Source organism: Macrosteles quadrilineatus, unplaced genomic scaffold (genome assembly GCF_028750875.1).
Source record: "Macrosteles quadrilineatus isolate MER2022 unplaced genomic scaffold, UCM_ALF_1.0 Scaffold_6__1_contigs__length_79288215, whole genome shotgun sequence".
Taxonomy (NCBI): domain Eukaryota; kingdom Metazoa; phylum Arthropoda; class Insecta; order Hemiptera; family Cicadellidae; genus Macrosteles; species Macrosteles quadrilineatus.
Window position 1 is genome coordinate 722,508 of NW_026542599.1, and position 18,989 is coordinate 741,496.

Consider the following 18,989-nt stretch of genomic DNA (forward strand, 5'->3'; position numbering starts at 1 on the left):
GAGAAATATTACTTCTCCGCATTTACACAAAGCCAGATGGCAGGTAACTCAAAATACACTGTGTAAACGAGGCCTAACAGCCCTTGATTGTCTTGACTCTTGGCAAGAGACTGTAAGAGAAAAAAATAATTGTTGGTTGATCGCAAGGAAAAATATTTTTAAAACGAGTAATAAAGTTTATTAACAACATTATAAATGTTAAAACTTATATAGACAATAGAAGTGATGTAAAATTAATATACAGACACAACAATAATTCAAATCAACACCACAGAAAGAGACTGTACAACAGCAAAGATTTTGGAAAACACTGGAGAATACATACACTTTTGACACCAAACTTAGCAGTTTGAACACTGGAAAAGAATACTGTATGAGGTGTTGAGAAACTTGATTGCAGTTAAATTGAAATTCAAATCTTAAGAATCACCTACTTTTTTGACAAAAATTGTTGTTAATGGGATAATTGGTTCGGTAAAATTTGTAAAACTGCCTTTGTCAAGGTTATAGGTGTAATTTTTTATTGCTTAAGCATACTTTTAAATCATAAAACTGTCAAAAAAGGTGCCAAAACAACAGCACAGTAAACCAATAAGGCAATAACTCATAGATCTGTATACGTTATCAAATCGGTAATATGTTCAGTATGCCACCAATCAAATTCTTCGTCTTTCTAGTCTCAAGAGGTCAAAAAGGTCGCCTCTGACCTCTTGAGACTAGACAGACGAAGAATTAAATTAACTGTTGAACTGATAACTGGTCATGGAAGATTCAGGAAACATTTACAACGGATGGGCTTATATGATGGTGAACCGATCTGTAGGTACTGTGATAGGTCAGAAGAGACAGCTGATCACTTACTCTTTGATTGTAACGAGCTCTCTGACGCTGGATTGATAACTCTTGGAAATATGGCTAGATGTAGATACCTTCCTGAGGATGAACTAATTGGGAAGCTACCGGCATTCATTGGGCGCCTTAACTTGTAGGTCAACAAGAAAGCAATTGTCTGGGGTGCGCAATAATTTGATTTTCGATGAAGTGCTTTAAGGTCTCGACCTGCCCCTGTTAGATAAGATAAGATAAGATGCCACCATTTTGTCTCTTTAAATGTTGGGAAGCTAAAATTTTCACAAAATATTTTCAAAATCGACTTAATAAATTGTAGTTTCACATATTTTGGTGCATAAACGGCCAAGTAATATAAAACCAAAACCCTTTTGGGACATTCAGTACATATCCGAACATCAAATACCAACACCTGTATAAAACATGGTACAAAGTAGAAATTACCAAGTGATCGGTGAAAATATAGGGTGAGTAAATTATTAGGTTATACTTAAATAAAATTTGTTACAAAAATAAAAAATCCCACTGAGCTTACATGTCAAACACATTCCACCTACATCACTCTCGAGTAACTACAGTAGGGTCTAATAATAATTTTATCCAACCTTCGGTTTGCAAGCTTGCAATGGACAAAAAAACAACACAAAACTTCGGTCACAACTTAGGTACGCCAACTGTTCGGTCATCGATCATGTTTTATGATCTACGAAGCAACCGAAAAGTAAAGTTATTGGCATAACATCACATGCCTGAAGTTCACAAGTTGTAACAAATTAGACGAAGAGTAGAAATTGTCCTTCCAAAGTTGCTGCCAGATTTGACTGCAGCTAAGTAAGGAAATCGCAAATCATTGAATCATTTGTCTCAGCAAGCCAGGTTCTTCTTAGTTAGATCAATTGGAGGCTTTAGGTAAGATTTTTAATCACTTTACCTATTATGTTGGGGGTTCATTATTAGGGTACATCTCCTTCAGAAGTTTCAGTAAAACCTCAAATCTCTGTTGGATCTGAAAAAATAAAACAATAATTAGGTTTTACTTCATACACCATTAGTAAAATACTTATGATCAAAAAGTAAGTACTCTTAAGTAGGCTACTTAAAAAAAAAAAAACATTATTTACCAATTAACTTCATTAATTGTTAATTTGTTAATTAACTTTGTCAAACCAATTAATTTAAGTCGTTCATCAATTTAGTCTAGCCACAGTTTAGGAAAATATTGTTTTATTGCGAATTGAGATTGATTGTTACCAATTTCAGATCATTTCTAGCACCAGTACTGGTACATAATAGTATATTAATTACATTACTAATCAAGAAAATAGACGTTTACCGGACGAGTACAGTTGTTCTATTTCGTGGGATTAACATACAAGTACGGTAAAGACATTTTGGACGAGTGATGTACAATATATATTGTCAACTACTCTAAACTATAAGTAACAGAGATATTGGACAGAAATAAAACTAAAAAAAAAACAAGTTTATATCTCAAGTTTTGAAAATTGTTTAGTTCTGGGCGAATTGTTTGCGTTCGAGAGATGTGGCCGCCGCAATGTCGATACTGGTTATTGTTATTAGCTAAATGTTTTTTTTTTGTAACAAGTGTAATGACTATTTTTGTTAATAATTAATTAATATTCATTGATGATAAAAGTCATAGTGGATGCCTGAAGATGTCATTGTGTTGACGAAACATGTCACAAATTAGCATTGGATAGGAATACCACAAGGTAAACATTAATCTTTATTAATATTTGGTGTTCCAGTAGTATGAAATTTAATTGAATTAATATTAATAAAACAAAGTTAAAAAATTTTTTTTGTACATTCTCTAATACATTTTTGTGACAGCATATTTTTTTACAATTACAGACCCCTCCCATCGCCTTTAATCACCAGCTGCTACAACATTAAACGAGACAATTAGCCAAAGTCAATATGATATGTTATTATAGAATAATTCTAAATTCCGATAAAAGTTCAATCAATTCTTACCTCTTCCTGTGTGCGGTTAGGTAGATGCAGACTTGCTGTTCTGAATGTCTGCTCGAGTCCACTTTCATGTTGAAAAGTCAACAGGATGATTTTATCCTCTTCTTTTGTCCACTCTTTGAATGAAGAGTCGTCATGGCTGGATCCACTTGGCGTTTGAGGATTGACATTTTCTGCACACTGTTCAGCACACACATCAACAATTTCTAAAACTTCTGTTTTAATTTCATAGCTTGCTTCAGTAAATGGCTGATCAACATCTTCCATTTTCTCCATAACATCATGAGAGCTTACTGACATTGGCTCAACCTTCACAATGTCAATGTCAACGTCTTTAGATGAAGACTCTAACTCAGTCTGTTCAACTTTTGTAGTTCCTGCAATCTTATCAACAGTCTTTGACAAGCTTTCACTTTTTGGATTGTTATCTTCGTTTGGTTTCAATCTTTCCTCTTGTATGTCATTTCTTGTTTCACAAATTTCTATTTCACTATGGTCGAAATCATCCACTTCCTCGTCAAAGCTGCATTCCAAATCTTTCGGATTATCTTCAGCTTCAATGCTGCTCTCATTTTCAGAATTTACACCTTTGTTCAAATACTCCTCTTCGTCTTCTTCAGTATTACAATCGTTCTCCAGAACTATTTCATCACAGTCGTGCTCATCAGCTCCGCCCTGTTTTATTTCACCGTCAACGTTTCCCTGTGGGTTGTTATCTGCTTTTGCATCAGGCAATGGGAAAATCCCATCTAAAACTTCTTCTTTGTTTTCGATTGTTTCTTTCTTGCTGACTTTTGGTTTTGAGTTGCGAGTCCTGGGTGTTCTCGGAGACTTTTTATTGACTCCACAGTCTTCTTCGGAATCTGATACAGAATGATATTTTTAACTGTGTAACGTTTATGTAAGCCTTTCCACTCTCCTTTCAAACTCTTGTAGACTTATCATTAAACTTACAACATTGATTCAAAAATATATCCCCATGTACAACCCTAATGACTAATACATCTCTGGTCTCCAATGGTTAGTAACCATCTTAAATTGCTTATACAAACAAAATGGTAGTTTACTGATGGTGTGAAACATTTGGCATGATCATCTTGCTACTTGTGAAAGTCTGTCTAAAATGTTACTTCTGGCCAACTAAATGATGTATGCCTGAAATCACACTTTATTGGTGTGAGTATTGGCATGTATGCATGGCATGTGTTCACTTCATTGGAGTATATTTTTTTTTATTTGACTTGGGCATGGAACAGAGTGTGATTAGTTTAGTCATAAAATTATTATTAAAGTTATCATTATTTGTTATTGGACAAATCATGACCATTGAAATTGTTTTGTAATAAAAATAGACAAAATAGTACAATAACTATGGCCATGGGGCATAATCTGGTTTAGTGGTTCGGGACTTTGGTCCTCAAAGTTCCAGGTTCTAATCCTGTCAATCACCAATGGATTTTATCCAAGTGATAAAGCCACGACCCTTTAACCTAGCATGAAGTAATAAGAAAACAAATCCGGTCTAGAGCCTGCCTAGTGTCCTACAAAAGTGAAAGTTGAAGAAAATGGAACTTTTCAAGGAGGTGATTAACCAACCTGCATTTGGTTTATTGTCGAAAAGGCCAGGAGAATGCAATGTTTTAGGCACCAATCGTCGTCTGCTCCGTGATTTTTCTGCTTCCTCCCATTTGAGCAGATCCAGATGTTTCTTGTCCTTGAACTCGATCATGGCTGGCCGCAGAGATTTTCCACACTGCATGTATACTCTTCCGTTCAGATACTGTTGATAATATTGGTGTGAACGTTTTGATATGCAGACAAAACTAAAGCGTGTTTCAACCAATGGATGATTACTTTGTGATGAGTGATATACCTTGTGTAGTGTCTAAAATCAGCTGTTTATTTATCGAGGAAAATTTATGAAAAGCCCAATAATTAAGATTGACTGTTACCAGTTTGAACAATTATAAATGAATGAACTGATTCTTCAGGATAAAACTGGTAACCTTACACTCAAATATCCAACCAATGTTAACAGCCATTTTGTTATCTGTTGACTTACAAAGTAAAATTAACTCCCTCTCGTTTAGTTCAGACTTTTGGTAGTTGGGACAACCATCTGCATAAGACTCACACACACTTTTGATTAAGACTAGCATAGAACCAGCTGATCTTGATTGGTGACAAAGCTTTACAAGATAATCACAATGATTTCACAATCTTACTCAGTTTATTAAGATATACAATTTAGGCATAATAAAACGTTATATACTAAATTCTCTAACATTTTTATCACAAATTAATTATGACAACCCCCACACTATGGCATTTGGGGTTGTATATCAATCTATTTAGTAACAAGACAGTGGGCCTAATTGTAATAATGACAATAATAGCAAACCAATTTCTGCAGAACACACATCATTTAACTAACTCTGACTGATTTTACCTTAATTCCGCAAGCAAAACAGTGCCGAGTCTGAGCCTGATGACAGCTGCAGATGCATTTATCAGTGCCGTAAGGGTCGGCAAGATCAGGTACGATGATCGTCTCACACTCTGATTCCTCCTTGGTGTCAGCTTGTTCAAAATCTGTCATTAGGCTGTTGAACAAAAAGTCAATAACATTGAGGTAGTAAAAATATTGAAACTCTACAAGGAATAAGCTACCTCAATTTCTGCCAATTAATACATAATACTGCAGTGAGAGGTCATTCAAGGCTAGATCTATGCTCATTTGTAGAGACTTAGGCAATCAGAACTCAGAAGTGTGACTTACAAGTCACAATCACGAGGAATGGGATTGGAGAGGTATTAGTTGCATTTATGTTGTAAAATAACCTAACAATCAATTCAGGGTGCTCAATACTTATTCTGTATATGAAGTTTGAAGCTATAACTTTTTGAAGCCAGCTGTAAAAACAAGTTACATTAAGAATTTTAACTTCACCCAAGGGTAAAAATGAGAGTTTCCCATTTTTTTGCTCAAACCATAAAATTTTGAAATTTCTTTCTAATATATTTTGGGGAGCTTAAAAAACAAATAATTCATAATACTGAAGCGTTGTTATATACCAAATGGTAATGGAAAAAGTTCTAAAATAAGGAAATTCTCTAAAAATATAAATTTAAAACTCCTTTGTTATTTTTATAAATAACTGGTCCAAAAACACTACAACCAGAAAATGAAGCTTCTGACTAAGTGTATGATCAGGGGTTGAGGTAGGATTACGGGCCTTGGCCAACCACCCAATCTCTCCCTTCCCCTATCTACCCTCTGGTCCCTCTTTCCCCCACCTGTCAGGTGGCCTCTCTCCAGGAAGTAGGCCCAAGAACAGGTTGGTCAGTAAGGGGCTGGACTTGATCAGAGGTAGAATACTCTCCTTAACATCGATCAATGAAACGTTCTGCCTCGATGTGAGAGACTCCAGAGCTGTGTGTACTTGTCGCACTTGACGCTTCATCAAGAGAATCTGTCAACAAATGCCGAGTCTAATGACACAGAGAAAGTAGAGCCTTTTACCTAGAATTATAATGGAAAGGGAAGAATTATGGAATGGGAGAATTATAATACATGGGAAGTGCATGAAGAAGTACATTGTCTTTCCTCTGACGGAAGCACTAGAAGAGTGGATATTTTGTTGATTGAAAGATAAACAAACAAAGGGATAATACTTAATCCAATAACTTGATATGAAATCAATAGGGGGGGGGCGAGTAGTGATTTTTCAATTCGAGTCGAGTCGAGTCGAGTAGTTGCGCGTAATATGGGCTTAGGCCTGATGAGGTTAGTTTTTAATGGCTTCATTCATTTAAGTATACACAAAAACATTGTTATTAAATGTTTGCCTACTTGTAGGCTGCTGCATTAAATATACATATCATAAGTTATAGTGTTTTATTTATGCTTACCTTTTCTTCCTCCTTACAAACACGAAACATGATAATTAACCTTTAAGAAACTGTAAGAACAATTATATATATAAATGGAAGAGAACTTCATAAAAAAACTTATCCTAAATTTAAAATAATTATATGCAAAGGGTATTAAAATAACTTGGATTACTCATGTTAGTTAGATAATTGTAATTTAATTAATGAAAACTGGAGGAACAGTTATTTAAAAGAAAAACATGTTGATAAGTCACTAAACAATACAACCCTATTCTTTAAAACATAACATAAAAGGTTAAATCCAAAACTTAAAGAAATAATACTTCTGGAGCCAGAACATTGTAATAAATACACAAACACACAGCCTACATATAAACTAGATTGTCACATGATGACCATAAGATCACAAAAAATCACAATCTGAAACTTATGACACAAAACAACAATTGTTAGACTCTATAATGAATATCAGCATAAATAAATAATGGAAACTACACCACAAAAATACAAATGAAAAATTGTCCTGTTGAACAGTACAGTAAGTTAAAAAGAAAAATGTTGATGAGAAATTACTCAATAATACAACCATATTCTTTAACATAACATAAAAGGTAAAATGTGATAGCCTAACTTAAAAGACAACAAAAATACTTTTAAAAACCAAAACATTGTAATAAACACACATACACTCACAGCCCACAGCCTACATAAAAACTAGATTTGACACAAAAACATAAAATTACAAAAATATCACACTCTTATACTTAAAGAAAAACATTTCAAAAATATCACACAAAATAAGAATTGGTAGACTGAGACTCTATCATGAATATCAGCACAAATCAAATAAAATATTATAACAATAAGAGTGACGCCAAAAATAATGTTTTGGGGATTTTCATGTCATTACTGCTGCTTGGTGTGTAGGCAATAACCAATAATCAACATGGGGTGTCAAAATTAAAATCATAAGCAAAATAATAAACTAAAAAAAGATAACCAAAAACAATAACATACCGACCAAGTTCTTAAATAAGGATAAAGGATGATAAGTTGATAATTAATTAGGACATACAAAGAAATAAAATAATCCAACAGTAGGTTACATCTGAATATAGAGTACAATTACAATGAAAATAACAAGGATAAAGTATAAAATATATAATATGAAATCAACCTAATTAGGTAGGCTAAATGAGGAAAAGAAATAAATTTATGAATCAACCTTGGAATATTTGAAGCAAAATTTCAAAAATGTAGGTGATTGTATTGTTTATTTGCTCTAGAGGAACATTATCAAAATGTTTTGTGAACTTTTGGAAACGATATGATTCGGACAGATCCTTTTTGAAAATTATTATACATGAAACATTAAGAGGTTCATTGACTATAATGAGAAAACTAGAAGAGTGGATATTTTGTTGATTGAAAGATAAACAAACAAAGGGATAATTCTTAATCCAATAATTTGATATGAAATCAACCTAATTAAGTAAATAGGAAAAGAAATAAATTTATGAATCAACCTTGGAATATTTCAAGCAAAATTTCAAAAATGTAGGTGATTGTATTGTTTATTGGCTCTAGAGGAACATTATCAAAATGTTTTGTGAACTTTTGGAAACAATATGATTCGGACAGATCCTTTTTGAAAATTATTATACGTGAAACATTAAGAGGTTCATTGACTATAATGAGAAATCTATACTATTATAAAAAAGAGGTGGTGTCTGTGTGTATGGGAAAAGTAAACGTGAAAACTACTGGTCGGATCGGGCTGAAATTCGGCATGATGATAGCTCATATTCCCGATCAACATATAGGCATATTTTTATCCCAAAAATCCTTCCGGGCTCCGCCCCAGTGGCTCTGGAGCAAAGGTTCCCATGTTAACCTTATGAGAAATGGAATTAATGAATCTTAACAGCTGTTTCAATTAAACAAGTTGGTTCTGTTCTATGATTTTCAATAGCATTAAAGTTACAAGGATTACCAACAGGGTGCAGCACTAGCATTATTTCTTTTACATTTATGACAACAGCTAATTTGCAACCAAAAGGTGAGCGAACGAACTTCAACCTGGAGGCGAGTGAGCGTAGCGAACGAGCTAACCTGAAGACAAGTGAGCGTAGCGAACGAGCTAACCTGAAGGAAAGTGAGCGCAGCGAACGAGCTCCAACCTAAAGGTGAGTGAGCGTAGCGAACGAACTTCAAAAAGAACCGAAATTTCTTAAACCATGTCCTCACTCATAACTGCTATAAGCATTTGATAGTTATATGCCAACCCCGTACGAAGGACGGGTACTCTGCTAGTCATTTATAAGGCAAACAAAAATTAATCAGTCTTATAGCTGTTATAATCCTTCAATATTTTAAGTGTATATTTTTTCTGTGTCATTGGCAAACTTATTTTTTAAGACAGACGTTTTTATTTTTATTAATAAATTGTTTTCTCTCTGTATAGCTCTTTGAAATACAGTAGTTTAGTATAGTCAGGTGTTATAAGCAATAAACTATATACTAGAGGTACCTAACTTACGTTGAGTTTGCGAAAGAACTCGGTCATCTTGTCGAGACTAAAGAAGTCCATGACTCTGTTGACCTCGAGTGCTTGGTGAGGCAAGAGGAACTTGAGGAACTCATCGATCAGGTCAGTGTGAGAACTCAGGAGAATTTCCATCTTGCGGTAGAGTTCCACAGGCTTCCTTTCACCCTCTGGTTTTTCCTATAGCGAATTTGACTTTAAAATCAATCAATAACAATGAGATGGGAACGCCACCTAGGTGCTTATTTTAACCCAAATATGAGTGAAGGATGATTGTAGATGGTGTGTGATGACCTGTGTAGCTTTATTACTGACTAAGATCAGCTGTTTCATAGTCAGGATCATTTATTTAAAGCCCAATGATCAGGAACAGCTGGGTCCAGTTTCAAACCATCAAAAAGCTACTTACATTTCTCAGGATCGAACCGGCGACCTTTCGATTACTAGGCGAGCACTATAACCACTCAGCTATCCAGCCAGTGTAATAAATAGTAAAAAGAATACAAAAAGCCTAAAACTCATTTTTATAGCCCCAGGATTGCGTTTATATGGCAAATAATGGCTAAATGTATCTCGTCAGACAATCCATGACATGTAGTATCAAACGTGCTACATATGTTCTGGCCGATGTTTAAATAACACAGCCAAGTGGATCTTTTTGTTAGCCTGACGATGGTGGAGTTATTTAAATAACCACCGAAACATATGTAGCACGTTTGATACTTCATGTCATGGATTGTCTGACGGGGTACATTTAGCTATTATTTGTCACAAAAAGCTTTATGTGAAGTTTAATTATCGTAATATGATATAATAAGCTGATCTGTTAAATTTTTTTAATGTATTTTTATGATGTAGAGATAAGTATAATAACTGGGTATTTACCCGGTCCACATCCCTATGGCACACCCCTATTCTTTATTTAGGATCATAACTTTGTGAAAAAGGAACCAAAGTTAATAATTGTACGGTTTTTAAGAATCAAATTCAAAGAAAAGGGATTCTAATGTACTACATTAACATTGAAAACAATATAATACTCAAAACTAGATGACGATATTCTTACCTCGAAACTGACAAGTTCTTGGACGAACTGTGACCATTTTTCATCATCCAGACGAGTTTTGACTTTTTGAAAATAAGCTTCAGCGAAACCTACGACAAAAACAAAATAATCTCAATAATAGTTGAATAGAAATGACAAGTCTCTTACTTAGGCTATTTCTTAAATGTCGGTAAGTGACATTAATCCAAAGGGTTGCGTTTGTTTAGGCAAATATGATGAGTTAGAAAATAGTCTTAATGATGACAGCCTTGTTACAGACAAGAACCAAACGTTTATAGAATGATAATCATTTATTAAAAGCGTAATGACCAAGGAAAGTTGGGCCCAGTTTCAAGACATCAAGGAATGCAAAGTGAACCAGCAATCAACTGAATCTATATAAAATCCAATGTATGTTTGTATATTTGTATGTTTGTATGTTTGTCCTTTATGGACTCCGAAACCGCTCGACAGATTGTAATGAAACTTTCAGGCATTATTAAGCATTATTCAAGGATGGTTTGTGTGAAGTTTGGTGCAGATCCGTCAAAAGGGCTCCGCCCCAGTGGCTCTGGAGTTTCCCATGTTAACCTTATGAGTACTCATATTTAAAAGGAATTAAAGAATCTTAACAGCTGGTTCAACTAAACTATCTGATTCTGTAATGTTCAATAGCATTAAAAAGTTAATAGATTTACCAACAGGGTGCAGCACTATATTTTTTTTAATTTATGAGAACAGCTAACTTGCAACCAAAAGGTGAGTGAGCGCATAGTGGAATGAGTGAGCGTAGCAAACGAACTTCAACCTGGAGGCGAGTTAGCGTAGCGAACGAGCTAACTTGAAGGCAAGTGAGCGCAGCGAACGAGCTCCAACCTAAAAGTGAGTGAGCGTAGCGAACAAACTTCAACAGCTAATTAACAACCAAAAGGTGAGTGAGCGTAGCGAACAAACTTTAACCAGGACATGATTGAGCCATGCGAACGAACTCATCTTGAAAATGAACGAGCATTTGACATAAATCCACACTAGGACAGGACGACGTCTGTCGGGCCAGCTAGTATTGGATAAACAGTGATCTATGGTGTGAAAATATTACGGATTGAAACACATTAAACTCAAAAACTAACTAAAACTTGCTATGGGCATAAAGACAATTGAAATATACTATATTTTATCAGTAAAGTGACTTTTTAGCCTCAAGTATAAGCAACAAAGCAAAGAGTAAAAGCAGGGTGAAAAAAACAGTTCTTCCAAATAAACCCACAATACATCATCATTTACATGCACTTGAAATGTTATAATACATACAACTTATAGCCTATAGTTGTAAAGAATTAAAGGAAAAATACAAAAAAGTACGGCTGACCCTGACTTCAGCTAATTCATTTCCCTAGGGATAAAAGAGCCACTTTGGTCTTGGAAAGCTTATGTTGAAAACAGCTGTTTTCGCTATAATACGACAGAAAGGTGTTTTGACAACCTTAAATGCGACTATCCGCAGTACTATCCTGATAATTAGACCAATTCATATATATCAAAAAAAGGCAAAAATGTGGTTCGGATCCACTATAAACTGTAGGTCCCTTAGTTGCCATTAGCTGTGTGGGCTATTAATTAACAGCTGTGTCTAAGGAATATGTCGGCCTTAGAAACTAAGAAGACTACAAGATCACGCCACTCATCCTACTCTCATCTCCATTCATACTTGGCTTAAAATACCTACTTTGTATGGTCGCCATTTCATTGAAAAGTATTAAGTATTAAATGAGTTTATTATTGATAACTATACTCATTTGAAATCAGTTTTAGGCCATCATGGGACTAAAGTCATAAACTAATAATGACAAAGCTTAATAATATTATGCACATTATATTATGGTACGTTTAGCCATAGGGTATGGCTACATAAGTTGGTTTTACCACTATAAAGGTAATTTTGAGTTTGGATTCAAGAGACTTATTTAAAGACTTAACTTCAATTCCAAAATTTATTAAAGTAATTAATGAAAAATATACTAACTTTGAGCTGATGCATCAAGCAAGTCCCCATTCTCTACTGCCAGTGCAGCCAAGATTTTCTTATGCTGCTTTTTCTTTTTCTTCTTTTGCGCTGAAGTTGGCTCGGTAGATGGTCTTTTTTCTGCTGTTCGGGCCTTTTCCTGCGCCTAAAGACATATTTAAATAAAAATATCTATATTCAACCATTGGGTTTGGTTTGGACTAAAATACATTTATGTAACATAATTTTAGCGAAATATTCAGAACTGTAGTTGATACCATAGTTGAATTGGTAGGGGAAACTGGGGCACAGTGGGCCATAGTTAATATATCATACTGAACTACTTCCAATAAACCAGGTAAATATTCTTTTGAAAGGTCTCTAGGTTGGTCACACTGAGGAGAAAAATCTAGAGTCTACAACTATTTGGAGGGAAGTTAGAAGCACATGTTTGTTTTTGGTAGTCTGATTGCTGAAACAGGTAGTGTTAAGATATCTTATTTTGGCAAGTTATTGTATATATTAAAAATTAAAATTAACATAGATATTTAGTTTTATATCTTACCAAGCCACTGCACTTTCTTTCTTTTGTGTATTCATCTTAGTTTGGTGGTAATTAAATCTAACCTAAAAACCAACATTAGGGGCACAGTGGGCCATCTTTGGCGGGGCACATTGGGCCTAGCTCTTAAACAGGACATAGAACGGAAACTTCCAAAACCAATACCACATGGAGGCACAGAAAGGACCTTAACTCAATTGAGCTTTTCTATTGATCTTCAATGTTACGTCAATTGTTTGTCCTGAAATTTTTAAACAATCGTCTTTTCATTTTTAAAGATTTTTTTTTATATCAAAGGACTTCTAATTTTAAAAGATTTTCAATTCTAAAGGGTTGTTAATGTTTGTTAAATTATGTTCATAGGTTTTCAACTTTGTATTTTGAATACTAATGTTTTTTCTCAACATTAAGGCATAATATTTATTCATGGCCCACCCTACCCCATTGTGGGGTAGAGTGGGCCATTATGTAAATAGTTTAGAAAAAAATTACTACAAATTTTATTTTCCATGAAAAAAATCAGAAAAAAATTGCTAAGATCAATGAAATATGGTACTTTACAATAAAAATATTAGTTTTGCATTTAGTAAAGTCATTAATAAATTATAAAAGCTAATATATAAAACTGGCCCAAGGTGCCCCGGTCTCCCCTACATGGTAGTAAGTATTCCATACAATTATAACACCAATGACTCCATGATCTTTTAAACTACTTTATATAGTGTCTAAATTTAACTTATATAAATAAGCATGAACTCAATCCTTAAATTTTGAAGGACCAATGCGAATCCATCAACATTGCTATTTAGTGTTTATTCAATAGAGGTTTAGTAAGAATGAACTTAGACCCTACACAATTTGTTGGTTTCATAATAAAAACTATGCATTACTTGAGTTTTATTGGAATTGGAAAAACAAAGTCAATGTCAGTTTGCTGAATTGGTGTGGTTTTATCAAATATTATTGACGTCTAAACAATGTTTGCAATTTTCTACATTACAAATTGTTGCCAAAGTCAACATCTTTTCAAGGTTTGTGCAACAGGATTGAACGTAAAATGTGTTGTCAAAGAGATCTTGCAGTTAATAGTCTTATTACTGAAACGTTCAAGAAATCTTGTCCTTACCTGTTCCTCATCCTGTGTTTGAATAGGTTCAACACTACTGGGTTCAGGAGTATTGTTGGGTGCCCTGTTAACATAATTTTCAATTCAAGTATCTCTCATAATAATCACTTCTTTTTATAAAAAATTTTATCAGTTTAAATATTGGTAAACCTATTTCTAAGGATATATATCAACAAATAAGCACACTGAGATGCGGTAAGTGCTCCGTAAAAACCTCTCTTCTTTGTTTAGTGGATCACACTTTCATTTTCGATGGGTAGTCACTTTGGTGGTCTTGATAATTTTGTAAAAAAAGGTTTCTTTCACTATCCCTCCAAAATGTTTTTCTTTCATAATCATTGAGATTCTTATCGGTTAAACTCATGAATGTTTGGAGCACTCAAAGACCATAAAAAGGACAATTTTTAGACTGCTTGGAAGAATTAGAGATCCACAAATCAATCAAGAATGAGCCGCAACATAATTTAAATCAAAGGTCTTCTTTTAAATCCAACATAATCTATGACACAGTGATTATAGGACAACAATACCACCAGCATTCAATAAATAACGGGAGTGGAGCAAGGACACTTCAATCTTATTGTAGTCTCTGATTCAGTCATCTACATGTGTCACGTCTTAGTGTCCTGTACTGACCAGCTGTAAATATTTGTACAGTAGTCCTGCGGTGTTTTGATGTTTTACTTATATTTTTGTTTGTGTTTTTGTGTTCACCGATGACCTCAACTTGAGTGATATCTGAAGAAGCCTAAAGATGAGATTTTAATCTAGAAACCGGTTGGCATAAACGTAGGATTAACGAACAGGCAGGTAAATTAAAAAATTTAACTCTAAATAAATAAATATCTCTTTATTCCAATTGTTACATTAATTTTAGTCAGCGTAGCTACTAAACAGCTGACTATTTCATACTAAATTGCACTGTTAAAAGAATCAGTACACATTAGAAGTCTTAAATTCTCCCTGCAAGTGATCCTGGGCTACAAAGCACAATGAAACCTTTAATTACATCATTGATTTTAAACATACTAGTTCTAATATATATGAGTTTTAAGCAAAATACTCACGAACTTGGCAAGGAACTGTCGATATGGTTTTCGTTTAGCCCACCATTTTCAACCTGAAAGAATATTACCGGTAATCATTCAATAAGAGGGTCCTATTAACACAAAAACAAATATACTTAGAGTAAAATATAAATGTACGCTTTCATTTCCTTGACTCCAACACTCTCAAATTGTCTATGTCAAAATATTCATTGGTCTATGTTTTAAGTCCGCACAGTAACGCCTCTTTCACACGAAGCGGCGCGCGCCGTGAAAGAGGCGTAAGAGGGATAGTTGGTTTTTGAACAAAGAGATAGAATCTACACCAACATAAGTTAGATTGAGGCTACAAATCCTATTTTGGTTGTTAGGTTAAATGTGTACAAAACATAAAGACTGTAACAGACTTCCACTAAACCTTGAGAGGTTCCACCTTGACTTAAATAAAAGTGAATGGAGCATATGTGCAATACCATAAATGGTTGATTTTACACAAATTACAGATTATTTAAACAAATTTTTAAATAATTAAGCCTAAGACTGAGAGGGAATAACAAGTCAAATATCATCTTGGTGGTCCCTCTTAATTGATTTTGAAGTACCGGTACCCTCAATCTTACAATTTAAAAGGCTACCCTAAGTAATCAGCTTACCGGAATAACAGTTGGTGAATCATCACTGCTTGAACTCGAGTCATCCCCTAACTCCCTGATTGGAGTCATCAACGATGGCATGCTCGGCAGCATCTTGGCACAGTGTTTCCAACCTTATTTGACTAAAGAACAAATTATATTTGGTTAGTAAGTAGGTAGCCTAAATCAAGTGAATAAGTAGTTATTGCACATAATCCTACATTTATTTCACTTATATGAAGGCTACCTGTAAATTTGTGTCTCCATCGAGCTAGTATTACGACCTAGCAAGCTGGTTTCAAATTTTAGACTAACACTGTGTTTTCTACTTAATTCACTGCCATGTTATTGTTTAACAAGTTCCTGCCCCCTGCGAAAATTAGTTTCATCACATTAGGAAAAAAAAAAACTATCGAATTGAAATCTGTTCCAAATTGGTGTGTATGCAAAGTAGTGTTCAAGTAAGTAAGTAAGTACCGGTAATTAAGTATACCCACCAGGGTAGGCTATATAGGCCTTACTTAAGTTATATATACCTAAGTAGAATAAAATAGTTGATAGCTGCGCCTGACACAAGTTAAGCTCCATCCTACTTGATGAGTCTAGACCATATTCTTTTCCACTATAAACTGTACTGTAGGTGAGAGTTAAGAAAACCTCTGAGCCAAAGCGAATGCAGCAATGTTTGTATGTTGCCACACGGTATTTGCAGGTGCTCTTATGGTTTTAACACAGTGGATGTGAGCCCTGACTGCCGCGTGGAACATGAGTTACCCGCCCAGCGCGCCTAGCCGTCGAGTAGCAAGCGCCTGCATTTTTAGAATAGGCCAGGACTCAGAGGACTTCTCAACTCTCGCCACAGAAAACATATTACTATAACCCAGAATGCCAACCGCGTGGGAAAAAGCATTAAGTGTTTTGAGAGAGCTTTGCCTGTCAATCGTAGGCAGCGCCACCAGCGTTGCCATGCACTCAGCATAGCAACGCTGGTGGCGCTGCCTACGATTGACAGGCAAAGCTCTCTCAAAACACTTAACGCTTTTTACCATGCGGTTGGCATTCTGGGTTATAGTAGTATGTTTTCTGTGCTCTCGCCTACAGTAGGTCCCTTAGTTGCCACTGGCTATATGGGCTGTTAATTAACAGTCTAAGGAACAGGTCAGCCTTAGTCACTAACAAGACTAAAAGATCACGCCACTCATCCTACACTCATATTTGGGTTAAAATACGCAAATAGTGGCGTCCCCATCTTAAATTATTGATAATTCAAATTCAAATTGTTTATTTGGCCATTAAACATTACATAATAGGCTATGTCTAGCCCTTATACTACATAATTCAATTAAATTGATTACTAGGCTAACTTACATACCGGTATTTGAGGTTGGATGGTAGCTAGTTCGATTATGAGAAAAGTACGGTAGACATAGTATCTTTTTAAATGGTTTGATCTTGATAACTAAACTTTCATATGGTTCACAAAGCTATAAAGAAATTGCAGATTACGGACAGTGAAAACGCTACATAGGCTTAGGGGTACGGCATCTCATTCCCTACTTATTAGAGTAATATTCAGGAGGATTGTGTCCCTGTCTAAATGTAAAAATAGTCTAGATATAACTTAAATCATGATGAATGAATATACCAATGCATGTAAGTTAAGTTATGTGTCTACTGGAATAAAATATTGATTCTTGATAGGTCTTAGTGCAAGAGCAGTCCTCACATTGACAGGTAAGATGAGGTCTAAACACAACAAACCGGCTACTTAATGTAACTCGATCCACAGTGAGACGAAAAGGATAAGATTTGTAGGCTACAGTACTAAGATTAATTTAACTTAGTAGGTCTGGTTAGACAATAAGTAGGAGAAGGTAAAATGTCTTGTTGTCATTACTTAAGGGCTACTCCCAAATGGAAGACTTTACAATACAGCATCGAAGATTTATGATTCCCATTTCCTACTTAGGCCTATCAAATTAACTTAGTTAGCTTGTTGGCTAAAATGTGGTGTCCTACACAAGTGGCGTAAATAAGTTAAATTACATTGTATTATATACTATGCCTAAATAATAATTTTTAACTCAACTCACTTGTAGGTTTAGAGAATCACTGAGGTTACACAAGGTCTATAAAATTATCAGTAATGTCTGAAGACTAGGCCTAGGCCCATTGCGTTAAATTAACTTACTTAGCTAGAGAAAAGTTTATTTTATAATTATTTTAGGAGGCTGCAGAAATTTTGTGTTTGCTAATGCTAACGCCTATTAATTTCCCAACTATAGACGGAACGTTGAAAAACCAAAACGTCCAAAACAAAAAAACCCAGATTATTAAGCAGTGAAGTGACAGTAACAGGTTATGTTATATGTTTGTTTGTTTGATTTTTGTTTGATTCAGTATTGATATTGACTTCTTTTTGTTTACCATTGAAAGCTGGCTTGATTTGTTTGTTTATAAATGTAAAATGTAAAACAATACCATAGAAAAAATCCATACAGAGTAGCCAACCGTTCACTATATTACTATTGATTATAGAACACTACGTTGAATTATTGACTATATAGTCAATGGTTGAATCATTGACTATATTAAACATTAATACTAATACTATACTTGATACTTGTAGTCTATGTCGTTGACCGATGAAATCGGCATGACTGCGTCAGATTACTAAATACTAAAATACTATTTACACAATACTATTTACACTGTGGCAATGGCTAAAAAGTGGCTCGTTGCCTAATTCTTCGACTTCGAGGCTGTAAAGAGGCCTATTAACCAGCCTGTCACGCAGGGCCGTCTTATAATCATCAAGGTCCAGATTGCGCACATGAACCGGCAAGGAATTAAACAGCCTTATCGCCGACCGAGGATAACTCTTCAGAGAGCGGGCTAGGCGGCATCTCGGCAGATCAATGTCACAAGCTTGGCGGGTATGGTGGCTATGTACATTATCTCTGACTACAAAATTATGAATGTTTATCTTCAGCAGGGTCAAGATGTTAAGGACATACTGGCTGTAGACAGTCAACACACCCAACTCGAGGAAGATAGGCCGACAGTGTGCTTTGTAGCCAGAAGATGTTATTATTCTCATCGCCCTCTTTTGTAGTAGGAGTTATAGTTTGTAATCGGGGAAGCGAGCTGGTCTAGTGGTTAGAGCACGGGACTCCGGTTCCAGGGGACCCGGGTTCAAATCCTGCCTAATCACCAATGGATTTTATCTCAAGTGATAATGCCGTAACCCCTAGGTCTAGCCTGATTCATGTGAAAAACAAATCAGGTTCGTG

General features: G+C 35.0%; 1 protein-coding gene across 1 annotated transcript; it reads right to left on the reverse strand.

Annotated features, from left to right (window-relative positions):
- Nucleotides 1–1,312: 1,312 nt before the first annotated feature.
- Nucleotides 1,313–18,018, reverse strand: LOC128997313 (uncharacterized). The gene is made up of 12 exons (XM_054422946.1): nt 17,790–18,018; nt 15,718–15,839; nt 15,086–15,138; nt 14,019–14,082; nt 12,352–12,496; nt 10,350–10,438; nt 9,278–9,463; nt 6,142–6,317; nt 5,294–5,447; nt 4,441–4,624; nt 2,848–3,707; nt 1,313–1,855 (listed from the first exon to the last, which is right to left on the reverse strand). Exons 2-12 carry the CDS (start codon nt 15,808–15,810, stop codon nt 1,784–1,786), a joined length of 2,076 nt encoding a protein of 691 aa, XP_054278921.1. The 5' UTR covers nt 15,811–15,839; nt 17,790–18,018; the 3' UTR covers nt 1,313–1,783.
- Nucleotides 18,019–18,989: the final 971 nt, after the last annotated feature.

Bases quoted from the DNA above. Each gene is read 5' to 3' on its own strand.
- LOC128997313 (XM_054422946.1), bottom strand. From the start codon at position 15,810: ATGCTGCCGAGCATGCCATCGTTGATGACTCCAATCAGGGAGTTAGGG. The intron at 10,439-12,351 runs GTTAGTATATTT...TTTTTGTCGTAG, and splicing joins GCTTGATGCATCAGCTCAAA to GTTTCGCTGAAGCTTATTTT. The intron at 5,448-6,141 runs GTGGGGGAAAGA...TTTGTTCAACAG, and splicing joins GGAGAGAGGCCACCTGACAG to CCTAATGACAGATTTTGAAC.